The 22,023-nt window shown below is 61.4% G+C and overlaps 3 protein-coding genes and 2 non-coding genes across 8 annotated transcripts; 3 read left to right on the top strand and 2 right to left on the bottom strand.

Annotated features, from left to right (window-relative positions):
- Positions 1 to 271: 271 nt before the first annotated feature.
- ZNF513 (zinc finger protein 513) lies at positions 272 to 4,712 on the top strand. 4 transcript variants are annotated; one of them, XM_061461285.1, is made up of 3 exons: positions 272 to 419; positions 2,804 to 3,397; positions 3,580 to 4,712. In XM_061461285.1, the coding sequence occupies exons 1-3, from the start codon at positions 380 to 382 to the stop codon at positions 4,329 to 4,331; spliced, it is 1,386 nt and encodes a 461-aa protein (XP_061317269.1). In that variant the 5' UTR covers positions 272 to 379; the 3' UTR covers positions 4,332 to 4,712. The 4 variants fall into 4 exon arrangements, with proteins under 4 accessions (XP_061317269.1, XP_061317271.1, XP_061317268.1 ...); XM_061461287.1 differs by having other exon boundaries at positions 279 to 419; positions 2,807 to 3,397; XM_061461284.1 differs by having other exon boundaries at positions 365 to 575.
- Positions 4,713 to 4,821: 109 nt separating this feature from the next.
- SNX17 (sorting nexin 17) lies at positions 4,822 to 12,450 on the bottom strand. Its single transcript, XM_061461288.1, has 15 exons — positions 12,318 to 12,450; positions 9,882 to 9,956; positions 9,368 to 9,485; positions 8,952 to 9,016; positions 8,684 to 8,794; positions 8,198 to 8,288; positions 7,904 to 7,991; positions 7,499 to 7,568; positions 7,289 to 7,381; positions 6,928 to 7,131; positions 6,471 to 6,593; positions 6,256 to 6,333; positions 5,993 to 6,067; positions 5,625 to 5,666; positions 4,822 to 5,538 (listed from the first exon to the last, which is right to left on the bottom strand). The coding sequence occupies exons 1-15, from the start codon at positions 12,375 to 12,377 to the stop codon at positions 5,419 to 5,421; spliced, it is 1,413 nt and encodes a 470-aa protein (XP_061317272.1). The 5' UTR covers positions 12,378 to 12,450; the 3' UTR covers positions 4,822 to 5,418.
- On the top strand, positions 12,432 to 18,891 carry EIF2B4 (eukaryotic translation initiation factor 2B subunit delta). The gene is given in 14 exon segments (XM_061461290.1): positions 12,432 to 12,598; positions 12,600 to 12,670; positions 12,902 to 12,939; positions 13,028 to 13,166; positions 13,600 to 13,809; positions 13,997 to 14,079; positions 14,281 to 14,372; positions 14,755 to 14,869; positions 15,214 to 15,290; positions 15,507 to 15,609; positions 16,143 to 16,270; positions 17,989 to 18,169; positions 18,269 to 18,449; positions 18,649 to 18,891. Coding segments are annotated over 14 exon segments (1,785 nt in total). The 3' UTR covers positions 18,849 to 18,891.
- Positions 18,892 to 19,805: 914 nt separating this feature from the next.
- LOC133273533 (U1 spliceosomal RNA) lies at positions 19,806 to 19,969 on the top strand. Its single transcript, XR_009744876.1, has one exon. It is a non-coding gene; the product is annotated as a U1 spliceosomal RNA (small nuclear RNA).
- A 734-nt stretch (positions 19,970 to 20,703) lies between these two features.
- LOC133273531 (U1 spliceosomal RNA) lies at positions 20,704 to 20,867 on the bottom strand. Its single transcript, XR_009744875.1, has one exon. It is a non-coding gene; the product is annotated as a U1 spliceosomal RNA (small nuclear RNA).
- Positions 20,868 to 22,023: the final 1,156 nt, after the last annotated feature.

The raw sequence follows: 22,023 nt of genomic DNA, 5'->3' as shown, positions 1-22,023 counted from the left end.
CAGCACCGGCAGCACCGCCCGCCCAGGAAGGGGCAGGGCTCCCGCTGGCCACGCCCCCTTCGGCCACCGCCGCCTACGTGCTGGGACCCCGCTCCGGCCCGGCCTCCTCCTGCCTCTCCCGCTGCCCGGCCCCCTCGCCCGCCCGCCGCATGCCGGAGCGGGGCCGGGAGGGAAGCGGGTCCCGCGCAAGCTTCCGGCCCCCGGGTCCGCTTCCGGGGCGCCGCTCCCGCTTCCGCCGGCGGCCCCGCCCCGCGTCTGGGCGGAAGCGGAAGTGCCCTGTCGAGGCGGGGCGGCGGCGGCCGCCCCGGGCTGTCGGGGGCGGCTGGCGGGCCGCGGGCGGGCGGGCGGTGGGGCCGGGCCGGGGCCAGGTCCGACCACGATGCCCCGGCGGAAGCAGAGCCACCCGCAGCCGGTGAAGGGTGAGTGCGCGGCGGGGCCGGGGGGCGGCGGCGGCGGCCCGGCGGTGACCCGCGGCGCTCGGTGTGTTGCATCGGACGCCGAGGACGGCCCCGAGGAGACTGCGGGAGCGGCGCTGATGCTGCCCGGCGGCCTGGCCTTCGAGAAGGGACCGCCAGGTGCGTGCCGCCGGCCGGGCCCGGCAGCGGCGCCCCGCGAGGACGGCCCCGGCTCCGGGAGCGTTGCCGGGTGGGGACCCTGCCCGGACATTGCCGGTACCGGCCCCGCGCTCGGCCCCATCAGGCAGCCTCCCCTCTTCTCGGGAGCAGGCCTGCCCTGTGGCTTCTCTGTCGCCGGGCGTGTTCTCCGTCCCCGATCACCTCCTGGGGTGGGGTCCCGCGCTGGTGGTCCCGATCCCCGGCTCTGATCCCCCAGCGCTTCCTCCCGTTGAGGACCCCCAGGCGCTTTGTGCTCCACGGTTGGTCTGGGGCCTCATCCCCCGAGCCGCCCGCACCGGTCCGCCCGGGAGCCCCTGGTTCCCGGAGCCGTCAGAGCATGGCTTTGTTGCCCACCCGGGAGCTGGAGTCTGCCCCACCGCAGACCCTATGTTGTATAGGGAGCTGGCCTGGGGCTGTCTGCCAGCTCTTGCACCCTGATTCTCGCTTGGCCCGGGGGTCCCACAGCCCCTTTGTGCCAGCCCAGCAGCAGCACACCGGGCAGCAGGTCAGCCTGCGGTGCGGGGTAGCCAGAGGGGCAAACACTGATCCAGCTCCATTAAGATGCCTTGCAAGGACTGGCAGGAGCGCCACTCATTGCCTTGAACAGTGCGTGGTGAATAAGGTGTGGTGAAAGGAGATGGGTGGCACAGACCACATCCCTTCTGGTTCTGTCCCCTTGCTGTCTACCAGGGCTGTCTTGCGGTCTGCGTGCTCAGCACCCATGCTGGGCTGTGCCGGCAGCTCCCACTCTCGTGCCGAGGCACGGTCTCAGCTGCCTGGCAGATGTGGTTCTGCTCCGAGGGCTGCACTTCCCCACAGCTTGTGTGCAGAGCCCAGCGCCAGGACAAAGCCCTCTCAGCAGCTCTGGGGGCTGGATGCTGTGAGGGCTGAAAGTCAGAAATACCTTGCACACCACTCTCAACTGCCAGTCCCAGCTGGGGAGCAGGACTGGGCATCTCAGGGCCCACTGAGGAGGTCAGGAGAGCCATCACTGGCCACATCCTCATCCTCGCCCCAAGGGCAGCACTGACGCAGCCATGCTTAGGGGACAGTGCTCCAGGAATACTATGGCAATGCAGGACTGTGGGCCTGAGCTGAGAAGGCAGAGGGAAGTGGGAGGCTTGAGATGGGGTCGAGAGTTCATCCAGCAATAGCCAGCCCAATGTGGGGTGTCCCGTTCTGGCATCTGCACTTCAGGCAGTGCTTGTGAAAAGGCACTGGAAGCAGGTTGGGCAGCCTTGCCCTGCAGCATGGGAACAGCCTCACCCCTGCACCTGGCTGAGACTCTGGGAGCTGGACCCACCTGAGTGGGCAGCAGTGAAGAGGACAGCCTAGGCTGCCTCCTGGGGTGGTGGGCATCTGCTGGGTCTCACAGGCTCCAGAGCTCCAGGTCAGGTGCTGCATGGGGACAGCTGGACACCGCTTGAGGCTGACCAGGGCAAGGTTTTGGCTGCATGTTGCTGCCCCTCTGGCCCAGAGCACTAGCCTGGAGGCGGCTGCAGGGCACTGGGCTCAGCTTGTCATCCCTTCCTGGGGCTGCAGGAGGATAGGTCTCTGCCCAGCCAGGAAGCAGAAGTGCTCTCTGAGAGCCTGGTGCAGACTTCCTCCCACTGCCATGAGGCAGCAGCTCTGGCTGGGGCCCAGGAAGGTCTGTTTTCCTGCATGATGGAAGGAGGCTGGTGTTGGAGCCCCATAGAGTTGGCCATGGGAGCAGGACTGGCTGCCATCCCTGGGCTAGGGCAGCAGCATAGCGAGAGGAAGCCCAGAGCAAACTTTATCGGCAGCCAGCTCTCCTGCCTGAGTCAGGCTGCACCGAACACCTTCCCACTATTACTGCTTCCTACCAGCCAGTCCCAGCAGTGCTGGTGGGTACCCAACCCACCCTTGTGCTCCACACTGCCTGCCATTCCTGGAGCAAGCCATAGAGTGGAGGTGACAAGGTTTCCCAACCTGGCGAGGACAGGCCCTGCAGCAGGATGTCAGAGCAGGTCATGGCTGTGAGACTTCTCACCCTGCTGTGCACAATGTGGTGAGCTCCTGCTGGGTGCTGCTTGGGTGGATGCAGCTGCCTAGCCCCTCCTGGCTGCAGTCCCCTTCTTGAGATGGGCTCTGCTGGGACCAATTGCGCAAGCAAGAGGTTGTGCCTGGGCCAGCCGTGCTGACACCGTCCCATCCCATCGTCTTCTCAGCAGACACCCTGGTGGGGAAGATCGCCATGCCGGCGTATGCGCTGAGCGACGACGACTGCTCCTCTGGGTACCAGCAGCTGAGCGTGGAGAGCGACCCCGAGGAGGGTGGGGAGCCCGGCCCCGCGGCACTGCCCTGCCGCCAGTGCGGGCTGCAGCTGGCTGCCAGCCTCGGGCAGAGCTGCCTGCAGTGTGCAGGCACGGAGGGGGGCCGCAGCCAGCGCATCGTGTACTCCTGCCAGCTCTGCCCCTTCGCTTCCCACTACTCCAGCCACCTCAAGCGCCACATGAAAACACACAACGGGGAGAAGCCGTTCGCATGCACGCAGTGTGCCTACGCCTCTGCTCAGCTGGTGAACCTGACCCGACACTTGCGCACACACACCGGGGAGAAGCCGTACCACTGCACGTGCTGCAGCTTCGCCTGCAGCAGCCTGGGCAACCTCAAACGCCATGAACGGGTCCACAGCCAGGACAAGCCCTTCCAGTGTGCTGCCTGCGACTATCGCTGCAACCAGAGCCGAAACCTGAAGAGGCACATGCTCAGTCACCGCCTGCCCGAAGGCAAAGTGCCGCACCAGCAGGACAAGGACCCAGGTAAAGGTGGAGGGGAAGGGAGGAGCTGCCTCTATGGCACAGCCCTGGGGATGGGGGAGATGGCACTTATGTGTCTTGTGCCAGTCCTGGTGCCACCAGCTGCAGCCGGGGCTTCTCATGCAGCTGACCATGACCAGTGCTGTGCCGCCCCGCTCACAGCCCTCTTTGTGTTCATCCCACAGAGCCAATGCTGCCGGAGCTGAGCCTGCACGTGGGCAGCGGCAGCGGCCCCTTCCTGCCTGGCTGCGCTCGGCTGCGGGGTGAGGAGGCAGCTGCATTGCCCGAGCTGCTTTACCCCTTCACATGCCGCATGTGTGGGCTGGTGCTGGACGATGGGTTTGCGCAGGATGAAGGGCGGGCTGAGCAGGTCTGTGGGCGCTGCAGCCTGGCAGTGCTGGGCACCGAGCCGGGCGCCAGCCCCCGCAAGGGCACTGGGGACAAAGGCTTTTCCTGCAACTTCTGCCCCTTCGTCACCCACTACCCCAACCACTTGGCGCGGCACATGAAGACACACAGTGGGGAGAAGCCATTCGCCTGCCCGCTCTGCCCCTACGCCTCTGCCCACCTCGACAACCTGAAGCGGCACCAGCGAGTGCACACGGGCGAGAAGCCCTACAAGTGCCAGCTCTGCGACTACGCCTGTGGCAACCTGGCCAACCTCAAGCGTCACGGGCGCATCCACTCGGGCGACAAGCCCTTTCAATGCAGCCTCTGCAGCTACAGCTGCAACCAGAGCATGAACCTGAAGCGGCACATGCTGCGGCACACGGGCGAGAAGCCCTTCCAGTGCCGGAACTGCTCTTACACCACTGGCCATTGGGACAACTACAAGCGCCACCAGAAGATCCACGGCCACACAGCCGAGAGCTGGGTAAACCCACGCAATGCCAAAGCCCTCCTGGCTCCTCCAGCTGTGGGCACGGCCCTGCCCTGAGACAGCACTTAGCCCAGCTGCACGGGTGTCCAGCCCTGCATCAGGCCCAGGGTGCCTCAGCCCCTGCCCTCCCTGGGGGAGGGACGGGCAACAGACTCCACGGGGGCTCAGGGCTGCCTTATGTGGTGCCCATGGGTGCACTGGGACCTTCAGCAGCCCTATCCTTCCTTGGCAAAGTCACAAACAGCAGCTCAGGTTCCTGCCCCAGAGGTGGTAGTGCCATGCCCCTGGGGGTGATACCTGCCTGTTCCTGCCTTTTGGAGTCGTCTTCTGCCGGACCTTGGGGAAAAGGGGGGAGGGAGGACTGGTTCCATGGCTGTTGCCATGCTGGTCAGTGTAATTTATATTGTGTATAAAAGCATTAAACAGTCAGTTTTGTTATCTGCTATTCTCCCAGGGGACCTTGTTCTGCTTCAGATGAGGACATCGTGGGCTGGAAGGGTGTGCAGGGAGGAGAGGGAGAGCAGCCACCCCCCAACAGACAGCCCAGTACCAATCAGGATCCATTTTAATCATCATTGCAGTGTGTAAACATCAGTTACTGTCCATTAATGCTCTGGTCGGTCTGAGCAGCAGAAGATACGTGGTTACAAGCCTAGATTACACTGGAGTCTATGAGCGGGTTAGAGAGGGGGCTCTGCGCAGAGCCCCCTGGAGACAGTTTACTGCAGCCTGTCTCTGAGCAGAAACCTAAATGCTAATTTGGCATATACGGAGTCTCACGAGGGCTGCTTGGTGCCACCAGGCTCTGCCCAGCCTCGCAGGGCAGCTCTGGGGAAGGGGCAGCTCTGCCCCCCAGCTCTGGGCCAGGCTCCGTGATGCTGCTCCAGGGTTCGGCTTGGGCACGCTGCTCAGGTTGAGCTGGTGCCACCCTGGGAACAGGCCCTCTCCCAGCTGGAGCCAGCAGCAGTAGGAGTTCAGCTGCCCCCATCCCAAAGGCAGCGGAGGGCAGGGGGTGAGCTCCCCAGCCCAGGGGAGCAGGGAAAGGTGGATGTAGCAGGTAAGAGGCACGTTGATTGCAACCTGTCTGCAGGTCATACATTCCTCAGCGAAGGCCCTCGGCGGGTGCTGTCCTACAAGGGGGACACTACAGATCTTCATCGCCAATGCCCTCAAAGGCATAATTGCCATGGAAGTCATTAGCGCCCACATCATTAGCAGAGCTGGAGTGGCTGATCCCTCGCAGGCTGACAGAGGTAAGCTTGCTCTGTGGAGAGTGGAGATGTTAGGGAGATGTTACGGACCCCCAGAGTCCGAGGGGTGATGGCACCAGTGCGCCCACACACAACTCACCGAGAGTTTGGCCATTGGTTCCCTGGAGGCATCAGGTGAGTCCTGTAGGGACAGCAGGGTCAGGAAGCCCTCAGGTGGTGGGACATGCCACCCACCCTTCCCAAATCCACATCTCCCCACGCTCCTGAAACAAGGCCAGACTGCCCTCTCCTCCCCAGGGAATCTGGCTCCTGGAGATGAGTCCAGGCCCTCTTTCTCTTCCCAGGGCTGCAGGAGTGGGGCACTGCAGCCTTGCTGTCCTCTGCGCTTGCCCCAGCCCTGCCAGGGGGATAGTAGCACCTCTGGGGGTAGTGGGCTCTGGTACCAACACAGAGCGAAGCCCATGGTCACACCTGTCTCCCCTACCAGGGCTGCAGGGTCCTACTCACCAGCAGTGGGGGGGATTTCACAGCTTGCTGGCTGTCTGAGCGCCGCAGGGCTCCATTCATGCGCCGGCGAAACATCTGCAGGGAAGGAGCTCAGCTCAGCCACAGGGTCCCCATGGGCAGCTCTAGAGGTTAAGACAGCCCCTGGGGATCCTTCATATTGCCCCGTGCTGAGGAGAGCAAGCAGGGCCCAGCCTAGACCCTGGGGAGTCAGAAGGGTGGAACGGGATGACACCCCAGAGACAACACTCAGCCCCAACCCTCACCTTCCTGATGCTGCCTCCAGACTTTTTCACCATCAACTCATCCACCATGGACTGCAGGCAGATGCTCAGCATAATGGCCTGCAAGAGAGACATGTCACAAGGCTTCATACACCCCCACGGCTTTCCCAACATGGCACACCAAGACCAGACCAGACCAGCCTTTTCCCTCACCTCCATGCTTGTGCACAGCCAGCCTAGCACACAGGCAGCCCTACCTGTGGACTGGTGATGGTGACCCACTGCAGCCGGTCCTTGCTCATTAGATACTCAAAAGCCAGCTCCAGCTTTACCTCGGACTTTGCCGGGCTGCTGCCCGAGGGACCATTGCTCATCGGCACCTGCAAGGGCACATTCTGAGGCTGGGAGCCTCCAGAGGGAAAGGAGACAGTTTCCCAGGCCCCTTTGCTGACAGCGGGCACGCTCCAGCCGGGCACTGCACACCCTGCCCAGCTCCCACTGATATTCCACCACCACCAATCCCCCCAAAGTCCTCACACCCATGACCCCTTCAACCCCCAAAGCACAACTCAGACCCTTCCCAGGGCAGCTGGGTGGAAGCAGGTAACACAGCTAGCACCTCTTCTGGGGAGAGCTGTCAGACCGGCCCGGCACAGCCAGGTCTCACCAGACCTCTCCCTGCTCCCTAGGGTATCAGAGACATGTAGGACTCACCGAGGATGTGACCCGCCAGCACCGCATGCGTGTGACCTTGAAGCTGCCTTCCTTGATCTGCTCGCTGGGCAGCCGCACCTGGAAGTTGAGCTCGTTGTTGCCAGCACTGACGACTACATGGCATCCCTTCTCCGGGAAGTCAGTGACGCAGGGGTCGAACTTGAGATAGCCGTAGTACTTGAGGGTCTGGGCCAGGCGGATGAACTGCAAAGAGCCAGGGAAGCTCAGCACAGGCTGCCACCTTCCCAACATACCTCCTGGGCCAGCACCAGGCCACAAACTCAGCACCACAAGTTCACACAGGAGTGGTGCCAGTCTGGTGTTGGGACTGCTCCAGTCACAGCACTGTGCCCTCCCCTACCTCCTTCTTGGAGACTTTTTCCTGCAAGGACTTCAGCTGTCGGTGCTGTTCTTTGTTGACAAGGATCCATCCATGCTCGATGTCTGACACCGTCTACCAAGGAGCAGAAGTTGGTGAGCAGCTGAGCCCAGAGCCACTCGAGACTCCACACAGCCATAGATGAGAGATACAGTGTCCCTCCTCACCCAGCTGGGCCACACTGACCCTCACCTGTGCATACAGCAAGTTCAACCCCACACGATGCTCCATTACATCATCATCATAGGAGGAGTCCCAGTAGCTAGAAGGAAACCACATGGGTCAACCTATTCCGCAGCTCCTAACAGCAATGGGGAGAAAAACACCCCCCATGTTGGGACAAGGTGCTGGGCTGGCTCTCTGGCCAGCTCCCCCATTAGCCATCCGTGTCCCTATGTGTCTGGGTAAGTGGAAACAAGCCCAGTAGGGCAGTCCAGCCACCGCATGTCATGGCTGGGGAAGACCAGGTGTATTCCTGCAGGCCAAAGCACTCACAGGTGGCAACGGAAGGAAGAGAAAGGTCCCTCTGCAGAGCACAAAGCCCAGACAAGACCCCACTGCTCCAGCAGGCACTGCCCCTCCAGCCCTGCCGCTCACCTCTTGCGCAGGATGATCCGGAACTCGGGGTTATGCAGGCTGGTGACTGACACGTATGGCAGCTCAAACTCCTGCAGCTTCCGCACAACTGCGAGGAAACGGCAACTCAGCAGCAGCTCAGGTCAGCAGGAGCCCACCGGACCCCTGCCAGCCAAGGCACCCCAGGGGAGCCCACTGGATCCCCACAGCCAGGGCAGGGCCATGGGGTCCAAATAAACAGCTCTTGTGCCAGGGCAGGGTACAGGGCAGCTGCCCCACCACAGCCCTCATGGGGCTCCAGCATGCCCTACTCACAGGAGAAAGCTCCATCCTTGGTCTCTCTCACTAGGAAGAGGCTGAAGTAGCCAACCAGGTCATCTGGCAGATCCAGCTTGGAGGCCACAGCCTGGGAGTGAGAGCAGGAAGTCACCACTTCCTGCAGAGAGGCAGCCCTTCTACATCCTTACCCCGTGGCAGGATTAAGCCTCTGTGTATTCTGGGGCCTCCCAACAGCAGGAAAGCAGTACCTCTGCTGTGCTGGGGGCCAGGGCAGGGGGGACAATGGACAGGGAGTGAGGGAATTACATCCACCATGAGACAGCTGGGGCTTCCTGACATTAGTTTTGGCCCACACATCAGCACACCCTTTCCAGCTCTTCAGCCCCACGACAATGCTGCTCTGGGGAAGGGACTCAGCAGGGAAGGCCAGGGGCTGACAGGCTAAGGAAGCTCATGCATGTATGAGAAGCCACAGAACTCCGCAGGAGGAGCTGGTCTTGCCCAGCACAAGAACTTTGGCACCTCAAGGACATCCTCTGTCTGGTCCGAAGTAAGGATGGTGACCTTGACCTTCTGGCCATTGGAAAGTAGCACTTCCAGCACCACCTCCTCTGTGGGTATCTGCTGTGTCTCCTGGAGAGAGAAACAGGATTGCCACTGTGGCCCCCCCACTGCTGACCATCCTCACAGCCCGAGGGCCCCAGCTCGCACTGCCCGGCCCCAGCGGTTGGCACTCACCCCCATGCAGGCTGCCCCAGCAGCCCACCACCTCCAGCAGCTCCACCCTCACCTGCTGGGCTTTGCGCAGGAAGCTGTTGAAGATCTCGCTCCCTCCAAGTGTCGGGTCCTGCCGCACTGGGATGGAAGATGAGCAGGGAGTCAGTTGTTATGCAGGAAGGGGCAGGGACCCACAGCAATGCCTGTCTGCTCTGGAGCCTCGCAGAGTTTGCACTCAGACTAAGCACGTGCTGTGTTTAGGGCATGCACATGGGTGGCTATGGGCACCCTGCAGGTGAAGGCACCAGGGGTCTCCACCCCTGCCAGGGCCAATGTCCGGTGGTGAGCTAATGCCAGAGTGAGTATGAAGATGTGCCATGGCAGACAGAGCAGTGCAGGAAGGAAGGTGCAGGTAGTGCCCCAGTGCCCTGAGTGACCAAGCAGGGGGCAGCCAACCCTGAGCTGCAGCACGGTGCAGACCCAGCTTACCCGCCTGCATGTATTTCTCCAGCTGTTCCCGTCGTTGCTCTACCTCTGCCGGGGTGAGTGTGAAGATCTTCTTTGGGGGAAAGGCTGGGACAACATTAGCGCCATACTCTTTCCTTAACTGGGAAGAGAGCAGAGTGCCATGAGAGCCTCCAGGGAGATGGTGGCTAGTCTAACCTCCCCCCCCCCCCCCCCCCCCCCAGCTGATTTCCAGGGCCCTGGCAAGGGGAGTTTTCAAGAACCTAGTCAGGACGTCACAGGACAGGAGAAAAGGCCTGTACCCAATGCCAAGGAACAGCACAATCACCTGCCCAGCCCCATGGGCAGTGCATGCCTGCCTGCAGCCAGCACAGCACCCAATGCTGCGGCTCTCACCCAGGGCCTTCCTGCAGCACCCAACAGCAGCCCACAGACCCAGCACCCTGCCTGCCAAAAGCACAGCAGGCACCACAGTGCTGCCCACAGGACAGGGGCTGGATGACAGCAGCTCCCACCACCACTGGGGATGGCTCCCTACCTGCTCATGCAGCCCCAGGAGCTGGCTGTAACGCACTCGGCAGTGCAACACCCCATTCACATGGATGTTGTAGGCCTGTGGGGAGAGACACAAGTCAGATGCAGGCACTCCCCAGGTCCACAGGCTACCCCAGGATGAAGCCCCTGCAGGGCCCAGCCCAGGAGGAGGTGATGCTCCTGAAGACACCACGAGGGGCAGAGGGGGCACCCCAGCCTTCCCCTCCGACAGCAGAGCTCAGCCCCCATCCTGGGAAGTGCCAGGAGCCACCTTTTCCCCTCACATGCCATTTCCCAGGCTGGGCACCACCGCAGGAGCTGGATTTGCCTTGCAGGCACCAGCCCCAGCCCAGAGGCACCAATGCCGGCATCATGCTGCTCACTACCTGAACCCCCTCCAGAGCCTGCCCCAGAGCACACAGCTCAGCAGTGCTTCCCGTGTGGGGCCAGGGCCCTCTGCAGCTCATTGGGGCAGCACCCCAATGGAGGTAGACATATGGAACAAGCAGCCTCAGGCAGGCATAGCTATGACCCCATGCACAGCCAGGACCAGGAGGAGCTGTGTCAGCATCCAAGGGCTAGCAAGCGAGGACAGATCAAACACCCAGGACTTGCACATAAGAGTACAATACAGCACTGAAAGGTTTCTGTGTGCTGCTCTTCTGAAGACAAGTCAGCGTTGGCACAGACATGCAGCACTGGGGATATGGTCAAAACCACTCAGGAAGTAGAAGCACATCCAAGAGATGTGCCCAGCAGACACCAGGAAGGGGTAATCCTGCAGCTGCCCAGCCACAAGGAGAGTACAGAGCCACATGGACACGGCTGTCCCCCAAGTCAGCAGGCAAGAACACCCCTCCACACTCCCGGCAGCAAGGAGAGGCGGCAGCTCTCCATCCTGCAGGCCCCAAACACGTTTGGAGAAGCGAGCAGAGTAACACAGCAGCCAGCACAGCAACCCAGGCTGCACTCAGGCCAGCAGAGGGGAGCCTGATGGCCAGCTGCAGAGCTGCATGGCCAAGACATCCCCACTGCCAAAGGCTGCAGGTTTGGGCTCACTCCAGCACCTCCCAGGGTGCATGGCCACAGCCATCTCTCACCACAGGGCAAGGGTTTCTTTCCTTGTGTGCTGCCTGCCCACCCTGGGGCCACCGGAACATGCCCCAGCACTTCGGGCTGCTTGAAAGTATAAGAGCTGCTGCAGAAAGCTCAGCAGGACACGTCCCTCAGCCAGGGGGAGAGGACAGAAACCCTCTGTCACTGCAGACAGAGCTGCACAGAGCCCAGTCCCAGGGACATGACTCCATGCCCGAGGTCCCAGTTACCCCACCACAGGCAGTATCCTCCAAGGGGACAGTGCTGTTCCCCTCTGTGCCAGAGCAGGTCCTGCCATCCCCAGAATGGTGTTTGGGAGGGCAGGACTGCACCACAGGGGATGGAGATGCTCCTCCAGCCAACCCCTGCAGCCCAGGCATGTACCTCCCATGGCAGTTGCACTCACTGAAAGCCCCAGGCATCCTCCTGCCCCTGACAACTGGGGCTGCCCGGGGTCAGCAAAGGCAGTGGCCCAGGCCACGCTGGCCCTGCACGCACTGGAGCTCACAGTAGCTTCTCACACCATCTCTGTGGGGTCACCAGCTCCTGCCCAGACCCAGGGCTGCGAAGGAGCTCTCCTCTGACACTGAGACCACCACCTGAGGGCAAAGTGCAGAGTGCTCCTGCGGGCCTTGTACAACCACAGCTGCCTGTGGATCACAAGACAGCTTCACAGCCCTTCCTGCAGCGCACAACCACCCTGTGTGTCCCCGACACACCACCGCCTGCTGCCGAGAGCACCCGGGAGGTCTCCCAGAGAGGGATCGCGGCAAAAGGGGCAGGCGAGGGACCCCCACGTTGACAGCCGCGGGGCCAAGGAGCCCACAGCCGCCCACCCTTACCCCGAGCACGAAGAAGCGAGCCTGGCCCCGGCCCCTGCGGCCGCACCGCCGCGCAGCCCAGGGGGCTCAGCCCGCCGCAGTGTCCCTCCGGTGACCGGGGGACCGACTCCGGAGGAGCTGCCAAGCCGGAGGGCGTTCACGGCGCGCCGAGCAAAACAGGAAGCCGGGACGGACGGACGGGCTGCCGGGCCAGGATGAGCCGGGCCCCGGGACGGGATGTGGCCGCCGCCCGCTGTCCTTCCCCCCGCCCCGCAACGCAGAGGGCTCGGCCTCGTCTCTACCGGCCCTAGGGAGCCGCGGCGGCGCGGCCGGGAAGCGGGATACCGGCTGGGGATGGCGGCCCCGGCCCGCACAAGGCCACCCGGCACCGGCGTCGGGACTACTGGCCCGCACAGCCCCACCGGGCAGCGACCACTCCGTAACGTCGGACTCAGACCCGGCCCTAGCGGCCCGGGGGTCTCCGCCCCGCACCCGCGGGACAGCTCCGCGCCGGCCCCGCTCACCACGTAGGCGGCGCCGCCGTCGCCGGCGCGGGTCTCGGTCTCGGGGATGGAGAAGTGCATGGCGGGGCCGGGACGGGCCGGGTCGCGCGCCCCCGCTACCTGCCGCGAGCCGCCATGTCGGAGCCCGGCGCTCCCGGGTACCGCCCCGCGGGGCCCCCGCGATGGCGCGGCCGGCGGAACACGCCCGCGGGGGCCGGCCCCGGCCCCGCTCCTTCTCGCTCCGCCCCGCAGGAGCTCAGGGACAGCCCCGCGCCTGCTGCCGGCAGCGTCCCAGCGACCCCGTGCTGCGGCTCTGCCCCGGTGCTGGCCGCGCCCCCGGAGCCGCGCAGGCCGCGGCGGAGGGGAGCGCCCCGGTAGAGGTAACAGCCCCCACAGCGCCTACAGCGTGGCGTCACCGCGCGTCATGCGGGGGCCGCTGACGTCACGGCAGGTCCCGCCGGCAGGGAGCGCTGCTGAGCGGCGGAGCAGGCGTCATGGCGGAGCGGGCGGCGCGGGGCGGTGAGTACGGGATCGGACCGGAGCCGGGGGGCGGCGGGACCGCGGCACTGGCACCAGCCCGGCCCCGCTCACCCTTCTTCTTCCAGGTGCGGGCCCCGAAGCAGCCGCGCCGGAGGGACCGCAGGTGAGCAGGGCCGGGACCGGCGTGGTGCTGGGAGCCGCGCCGGGGAGGGCGTGGGGGACGCGGGCTGCCTGACCGTCTGCGCCCGCAGGCCACGGAACTCTCCCGGGAGGAGAAGCTGCAGCTGCGGAAGGAGAAGAAACAGCAGAAGAAAAAGAAAAGGAGTGAGAAGGGGCCGTTGGCTGAGACCCCGGAGCTGGGGGTGCCCTCCGAGGCAGGGCAGCCGCAGGGTGAGGACCCCCTTTTTCCCCGGCAGCCCTCCCCACCCCCCGAACGGGGGCAGCCCTGTGCAAGGCCCCGGTGGCCTCCGGGGCTTGGGACCCTTGTGCTGGAACAGCCTGAGGCAGGAGCGTCCTCCAGTCATGGGAGGCTGCAGCAGGACCTCGCTACCTCGAGTGCCTGCGTGTTTGCAGGGACTGAGATGCAGAGAGGACAGGCCCCTGCCTTCCTGAATATGGGGCTGGTCTGATGGTCCCATGTCAGCTGCACAGGGGTTGTGGCAAGGTGCTGGACAACTTGGGATGTATTCCCATCTGTTCCTCCAAACACAGAGCCTTGCGCAAAGGAGGATCTTCTTGCCACAGGCTGCCCCATGTTTTTGGGCTGTATCTCATGGTGATTGAGGCTGGGCACTGACTTCCTTCCCTCTTCCATCTCCTGCAGTAGCTGCTCATCTCACATCCCCCCCAGCCTTGGCTGATGGCCCCAACGACGGTGAGAAGCCTGCAGGGGGCAAAAGCAAAGCTGAGCTGCGGGCAGAGCGCCGGGCCAAGCAGGAGGCTGAGCGGGCCCAGAAGCAGGCCAGGAAAGCGGAGCTGAGCCAGGCAGCCACAGCAGCCAAGCCCAGGCTGACTCCGACCGAGCCCCAGTCTGGTAAAGCCATTGTCAACATAGGGTGGGTTAGCAGGGAGGGAGTTGCCTGCGGTGGGAAACTAACCCTTCCACAGTGCCATGGGCACTGCCACCCTGTGTATTCCCTGAGTCTTGGGGCAGTGTGACTGGACTGGTGGCTGCACCAGGCTGGCATCACCTCACACTACCCTCCCTGCTACCCTCACAGTGGTAAAGCGGCTGCCGGAACACGTGCAGATGGATGATCCCGCTGCCCAGAGGAAACTGGCCAAGAAGCTGGAGCGGCAGCAGGTAGGAGGAGGGCCGGGTAACAAGCTGCGTGCTTCAGGGCAGTCATGCTGCAGTTGTGTGTGGTGGGACAAGTGTCTGTTATCTGCTGGGCACAGGGGACCTCTGGTGTGCTGTGAGTGCTGGGTATGATCGGTGGTGCTGGAGCAAGCAGGGCTGTGTGGCAGTTTTAGCTAAGTCATCATCAGTGCTGTTTGGCTGCAGGTACCTCTGAGGCAGGACTATGGCACCAAGGTCAACCTGTTCTCCCACTTGCACCAGTACAGCCGGAAGAAGCCACTGACACAGCAGATGAGGTACGTGGCCTCCCCAGCCCAGGCCTTTGGCAAGCATTTGGCTCTGTTTTGGTTGTGTCCGCAAAATGGCTGTAGTGAAGGAGTATCATGGCCTTGTGTGTGGAATAGGCTTGATGGGGTGGTGGAGGATACTTTTTGCTTTGTTTGAGGAGCAGTGGCTGGGGCAGCCAGATGTCATACCTATGGGGTGAGGAGAGCTGCCCTCAAGCAGTGCACGGCCACAGGAGAGGGTGCTGTGGGCTTAGCCTGACTCCTCCTTAGAGCAAAGAGGGGCTGTCCTGGGCCACCCTTCAGGTTGTTTGGCTGGAGGCCTGGCACTGGGTTGGCTGTTCCTGGGCTGTAGAGGGCCCTGCTGACAGCTCTCTTGTATTTATCCCTGCAGCATCCCCTCCACTGTAATTCACCCAGCTGTGGTACGCCTTGGCCTCCAATACTCCCAGGGCATCATCAATGGCTCCAATGCCCGTTGCATCGCCCTGCTGGAAGTCTTCAAACAGGTATGTGAGCAGCTACCTGTGCCCACCAAGCAGTGGGGTGTTGCACCATGCACAGGCATCTCTTCCTATTCCCTGGCTTTTGAGACTGTATCTGTGCTCGGTCATCTTCAGCCTCCTCTTTCTGACTGTTTCCAGGGCTGGGCCCTGCTGGTGTCCCATTCTGGTGCTACCACTGCAAATTTGAGTTCCTGGAACACCCCTTTACCCCGCTGTGAAAGTGTGTCAAGCTGTGCAGTACATATTCCTGGCTGGTCTGCAGCCTTTTGTGTGAGGGTGGTCGCATGCCCTGCCTAGCCAGAAGGGGCAAGTGCCCTGAGATCATGCTCTCTTCCTTCTTGTCTTAGCTGATCCGAGATTACTCAACTCCCCCCAGTGAGGAGCTGTCAAGGGACCTAGTGGCCAAGCTGAAGCCACACATCAGGTGAGGGCTCCTGGTGCTGGAGCAGAGGGACTGAGGCTGCACTGAGTGTCATCTATCGATCACCTCTCTGGCTTGGTGTCCACCCAAGCTTGGTCTGACTTTACTGGGGCTCTGAGTCCTACCTCCTAGCCCACTATCCCCAGCCCAGCTGCACCCTCCATCTTGCTGTCCTGTTCTCCAAGCTGCTCTGGAGCTAAGCATATTTCCTCTCTGCAGCTTCCTGAACCAGTGTCGGCCCCTTTCAGCCAGCATGGGCAATGCCATTAAGTTCCTTAAGAAGGAGATTTCATGCCTACCCGACACCCTGCGAGAGGAAGAGGTGAGTGGCCTCATGTGCGCAGCAGACACCAGGGTGGTGTCTTACTGGCAGCATCAGTAAAGTCACAGGTGAAGAAGAATGTGGTTTTTCAGTGCTCAGCTATGTCCCATGCAAAAAGCTCCCCAGGAGCCTGCTGGCTGTGGAGCAAGGGGCAGAGGGGTGGTGAACATCATGAGAACCCCTGAGGCTGCGTGGCTGGTGGGCTAAGAGGAGTCAAGCTGGAGAGTCTGAGTAGTAAAATCTCCATGGGGTGACCAGAGCAGTTGACCAGGAGGTGCAAGGGCAGAGCTGGGGAGGGCCTGATGGCAGCTGAAAGACATGGTGAGGCACCATGGTCTTCTGGGAGCCTGTGCTGGGTCAGGAGTGGCCCCATGTGTCTTGCAGATCCCCTGTCCCAGGGGAAGGTGCCATTCAGCATACAGTCTGACTGGGAGCAGGGCAGAGCTGAGCCTACAGCCATACCAGGCTGCGAGGGACAACAGTGTTCATGGTGTGGGAAGGCCGTGCTGTATGTGATGGCACTGTCTCCCCAGGCAAAGGAGAAGCTGCAGGACACTATTGACAAATATCTGCGGGAGAAGATTCTTCTGGCAGCTGAAGCCATTTCAAGGTCTGCCTTTGAGAAGATAAATGACAACGATGTGATCCTGGTGTATGGATGGTAAGAGGAGAGCTAGGACAGCCAGGCCAGCGGGTGGGAAAAGAAAACCTGAATGAACATGGGAAGCTCTTGCAAAAGCAGTGTTTAAAGGTTGGAAAAGTTGGTGTTTCCCAGGGCCGAGAGAGGGGTTATGGCTCTGTGTTCAGCAACCAGAAATGAAACAAGCAGTGAGTGGGCAATGAGAGGCTGTACAAGGGTGTCAGGACAGAGCAGAGCATGGCCTGGGATCAGCACTTGCTCACTGGATGAGAATGTGGTGTTAGTGCTTTAGAAAAAGCAGAGAGCTCATTGGGACTGTCCTGAGAGATAGGCAGGCTGATGAGCTCATGTCACGAGGTGGTGACAGAGCACTTTCTGCCTGGCAGCTGCCAAGGGGAATGCTAAACGATGTCTGTGGGGTGCAGTGGACTGTGTTGGCAGGGCTGGCTGCGAGCAGGCATCCCTGGAGGGCCCCGCTGTGGAGGGTTGTGTCCTGCTCATGTGGTTCACAATTTCTCTGTATGCTGGGACAACTTGGATGCTGGAAGCACTGGAACCCTCGGACTCGTTCAGAGAATGAACAGGAGAGTCTGATCAAGTAGACTTATACCAGCCTATACTGATTAATGTAGTTGCATTAGCACCTCAGACATGGTTTGTGAATGCCTGAGTTTGCCCCGCCTGCTCTTGCAACTTACACAGGCCCACCAGCCTGTAGCGTTACAGTGGCAGGTGGCAACTTGACTGGGCTGAGAAGTGCCTGAAGAGGCTTAAAGCCATCACTGTCAGCAAAGCCTGTACCAAAGGCTTGTCTGAGTCTCTGCTGTTCAGAGCTCAGCGCTGTTCAGAGCTCAGCACTGTCCTCTGTTTGCATGTGTCTAGTGTTGAGTGTTTTAAGAAACCCAGATTCACCACTTTTTCAATACAGGGCACCTACAGAGCAGTTGTGCACGGTAACTGTCATTTTAAACAGACTGTAGCAGTGTCAGATGTCAGGAGACAGAAATAAGGAAGCTCATTCTTCCTTTGAGGGACTGTGTTCCAGAAGGTAGTGGTGGGAAAAGGAGACTGAGACCACTGTGGCAAAAGAGCCCAGGTGTGATGTGCCTCCTGTCGGATCATCAAGGAAGGAGCAGGAGGTCAGCCTGGGCCTGGAACATTCTGAGAGAACTTGGAGAGGGTTTGGAGGGGAGAGTCCCCCACTGTGCTCACAGACAGGCAGAGGTCAGTGCTGCTTCCTGGGAGGGCTGAGACTTAACTTTTCCCACTGCAAAGGCAGGGAGGAGGGTCTTGGAAGCAAGTGTAACAGGAGTGTCTGGAAGGGGCAGCACTTACAATGGTGAGTGTGGACACGAGCTCTGCTTGGTCTCATCTCCAGACAGCATTAGTCCATCAGTGTCTAGGAAGGAGCCCGAGTTCTCCCCTGGATAAGGGAGACATTGCTCTGCTTGGTCTGGATGTGCCCAGGGAGCTGCTGAGGCAGCTGGTGCCTGGTAGTGCCTGCTCTGCTGCAGCTGCTGGCAGCCAGCCCCTGCTTTGGGTGCCTGTCAGGACTGTCCCCTTGGCAAGACCCCAGACTGACACTCAGGAAACTCCTGCTCAACCAGCACCTGATGAGTCCCACACTGGAGCCAGCACCAAGGAAAGTCTCTTGGCATGGGGCTACACTTGCGGGCAGTGCTGGCAGCATGGAGTGTCTGCATGGGCCGGGTGAGAGCTTTCTAACTGGTGTCCATCAGCTCTTCCCTCGTGAACCGCACACTGTGCGATGCCCATGTGAAGAAGGGTCGAGCTTTCCGCGTGATCGTGGTGGACAGCCGTCCGCGGCTGGAAGGCCGGGAGACACTGCGGCGGCTGGTGCGTAAGGGCATTCACTGCACCTACGTGATGATCAACGCCATCTCCTATGTGCTGCCCGAGGTGAGGAGCAGAGTGGGGCTGTGCTGAGGGCAGTGGTGGGCTCAAGGGAGGCTGCAGGGTGATGAAAGGTGCCAAGAGATCCCTGTGCTTCCCTGACAGGTATCTAAAGTGCTGCTAGGAGCCCATGCACTCCTGGCCAACGGCTCCGTCATGTCCCGAGTGGGGACATCCCAGATAGCACTGGTCTCCAAGGCTTACAATGTGCCCGTCCTCGTGTGCTGCGAGACCTACAAGTTCTGTGAGCGAGTGCAGACGGACTCTTTTGTCTCCAATGAGCTGGGTATGGCTTCTGTCTGCTTCCTGCCACCTGAGACCAGTGCCCGCTGCTGACCAGGATGGGCTGCTCTACTCTGCCCTGCCCTTCCAGGCCAGGGGCCACCTCTCAGAAGAAGGGTGGCCTGGCAGGCAGCAGTGGTGTGTGCTCCCAGGGCAGAATGGAAAGGTGCTGTCCCTGATCCTGCTGCCTGTTCTCTCCACAGATGACCCTGATGATCTGATCGTGCTTAGGAAGGGCCAGGCCCAGCTGGGTGGCTGGGCAGAAAACAAGTCCCTGCGCCTTCTCAACCTCGTCTATGATGTGACACCACCTGACCTGGTGGATCTGGTCATCACAGACTTGGGCATGATCCCCTGCACTTCGGTGCCTGTTGTCCTGCGGGTCAAGAACGTGGATCAGTAGTAGGGGCAGCAGCACGGACACTAATAAACCAGGCCCCACAATACCGCTTGTCTGTTTTCTGTGGGGTGGCAGAAGCCCTGATGACCGATGTCACCACAGGCTCAGCTCTGCGTGATCCTTGGGGATGCTGGCACTTCTGCCCAGCCTGTTCCTGTTGCTCCAGGCTGCACCAGCAAAGGATCTTCCCTGTCCCGGGGCCCCTCCTCTGGGACATGGGAGAAACAGTGACATGGTGACAGTCCCTAGCTCACATCACTGGCTGTCGTTCTGGTATCCACCCGAGATAGGCTTGTGCAGGAGAGCCTAGAGCTGGGTACGTTTGACCCTGCAGCCCCCTGAGGGGGTCAGAGCTACTCCTGGTGCAGGATCCAGCCTGAGCAAAAGCTGGGGGTTCTGGCACAGGGAGGGGGATCTCCTGCCTTGTTCGGAAGCATTCCCATCCATTTCTGGTACAGTAAAGTTGTTGCTCATCTCGGCTCCTGTTGGAGATTGCTGTGGGCTCTGTGTGCTTATCCTAGAGACTGTCATGCCAGTGCATGTTTCTAGCCCTTCTGGGGTTCCTGTGAGTCTGCCCTGTGCAGAAGAAGAGGTGATTTATACTCCGCTGTCACCTGTCTGCTGCCAAATGCTGTGGTCCACGGGAACCGAGGCCGGGGTGGAGACAGCGGAAGCCGGGGGATGGCGCTGAGGGGAGATGGGACGGGACCGGAGCCGCGGAGTGGGGCCTGTGAGTGAGGGCGTGTCCATGCAAACGAGCACCGCGAGGCATCATGGGACACCCGTGATACAAAACCACCCCCGTGGGCTCGGGCTCACGAGGGCGCGCGACGGCGGCAGGAAGAGGGGTGCGGTAGCGCGCGCGCCTGTGCGGGGCTCGTCCCGGTAGCGCGGCGTGCGGTGTCCGTGAGGTGTGTGTGTGTTGTGCGGCGTGCGGCGGTGGGTGCGCGAAGGGCAGTCATACTTACCTGGCAGGGGAGACACCATGATCAAGCAGGTGGTTTTCCCAGGGCGAGGCTCATCCCTTGCACTCCGGGTGTGCTGACCCCTGCGATTTCCCCAAATGCGGGAAACTCGACTGCATAATTTGTGGTAGTGGGGGACTGCGTTCGCGCTCTCCCCTGGCTTTATCTGGTTTGAAAAGTAGAAGTGGTACCGAGCGTCATATGAAGCTTCTTACTATAGTTGTACATGCACTGATGTGTTCGACAGGCTCACAGGGCGCATCAGTTGATAAAGAGCATAGGTCTGTCTGTTAGTGGGTCAGTTTTGAGACTTCGATGGGCTGTAGCCATTAGTGTGAGGATCAACAAGGCGAAATGCCGGGTTCTGTATCTGGGCCACAAGAACCTCTCGCAACGCTACAGGCTTGGGGAAGAGTGAGTAGAAATCTGCTCGGTGGAAAGGAGCCTGGGGGTGCTGAACATGAGCAGCTTGTGCCCAGGCAGCCAAGAAGGCCAACGGCATCCTGGCCTGTATCAGCAAGAGCGTGGCAGCAGGGCCAGGGCAGTGATCGTCCCCCTGTACTCGGCACTGGTGAGGCCGCACCTGTAATCCTTGGTTCAGTGCTGGGCCCCGCGGCACTGGTACCCACGGAGCCCTTGAACCTCTGAGGCCCCGCAAGCCAGGGAGGGCTTCGGTCCCCTCGGCCCCATTCTCATGTCGGCGGTAACCGCGCGGCCCCGGCCCACGGGGCAAAGGGATCATCTGCAGTGTCCGGCCCGTCGCAAACTGCTCTGCTCAGAACCGTCCCAAGCGCGCAAACGCTACTTGGCTCACACTAACAGCAGCTCCTACTGGAGCTTTTTATACGCTGCTTCGGCGTTCACTCTCATGTCTATCTTTAAACCGCTTAAATCAGGGGAGAGCGCGAACGCAGTCCCCCACTACCACAAATTATGCAGTCGAGTTTCCCGCATTTGGGGAAATCGCAGGGGTCAGCACACCCGGAGTGCAAGGGATGAGCCTCGCCCTGGGAAAACCACCTGCTTGATCATGGTGTCTCCCCTGCCAGGTAAGTATGACTGCCCTTCGCGCACCCACCGCCGCACGCCGCACAACACACACACACCTCACGGACACCGCACGCCGCGCTACCGGAACGCTACCGGAACGCTACCGGCACGGGCCCGGCTCCGCCGCGCGCTCCCGCACGCCTCTTTCTGCCGCCCTCGTGCGCCCGAGCCCACGGGGTGGTTTTGTGTCACGGGTGTCCCGTGATGCCTCGCGGTGCTCGTTTGCATGGACACGCCCTCACGGGCCCCACTCCTCGGCTCCGGTCCCGTCCCGTCCCCCCTCAGCGGGCGCCCTCACATCCATTCCCCGGCCTCCGCTGGCACCGCCCCGGCCTCGTTCCCGCCCCTCGCCACCGATAACGAGCCCGGCCAGACCCGGTGCTGTCTCACGCCGGTTCTTATCCGCCCGCCCGTGCCTGGAGCTGCTCCCACCCCTTTGTCCCAAGATGTTACGAGCCATGGTTCACGTTTGCCCCCAGTTTCCCTCATGGCCGTTTCTGGGCTCTGGCCTTGCTCCACGAGAGCCGCGTGTGCCACTGTCACACACCAGCAGCCCTCCAGCAGCCAGCATGTCCCAGAGCAGCTCTGCTCTCCCGTGCTGACGGTCAACTCCCTGTGGCCGTGGGCTGGAGCGACATCAGCAGCACCCACCTGCTCCTACGGCCATTGCGAGTCCCACCTCCATGCCCAGGCATGTGGGGGTTGGAATGTATCGAAACTGTCAGAGACCATGGGAAGGGGGAACTACAGCAGGCAATTAGGTGTGATCCGTCCCTCACTGGTACTTGGAAGATGTTGGAACTGGCAAGGAACAAGGACGTCGGAAGAAAATCAGATAGACTTTTCACCTGAGGTAACTGCAAGGCAAACACAGATGTGCTTGGCTAATTGCTTGGAAGCATATAAATATCGTGTAATCTTTGCAATAAATGATCCAGCTTGCACTCTACCTCTGCGTCCTTGCCTCTACTCACAGGGGCACCAGGCCAGGAATCAGGCTGGTCTGTGTGTGCTGAGGGATTGCCAGGACTCGAAGGGTGACATCCTGGAGCACTGGAGCTGCGGTGGGGCTGGGGTGCTGCAAGCACGGCAATTCCCAGCCACTCACCTTCCCCAGGAAATGTTTCCTGGTGCTGTCATGGCACTCTGTGCCCGTGGTTTGG

Source organism: Pezoporus flaviventris, unplaced genomic scaffold (assembly GCF_033815535.1).
Source record: "Pezoporus flaviventris isolate CSIRO_AGI_PZ_B2104156 unplaced genomic scaffold, CSIRO_AGI_Pfla_v1 ptg000031l, whole genome shotgun sequence".
Classification (NCBI taxonomy): Eukaryota; Metazoa; Chordata; class Aves; order Psittaciformes; family Psittacidae; genus Pezoporus; species Pezoporus flaviventris.
The sequence above is the reverse complement of the archived record's forward strand: the minus strand, read 5'-3'. Positions and strand labels throughout refer to the sequence as shown.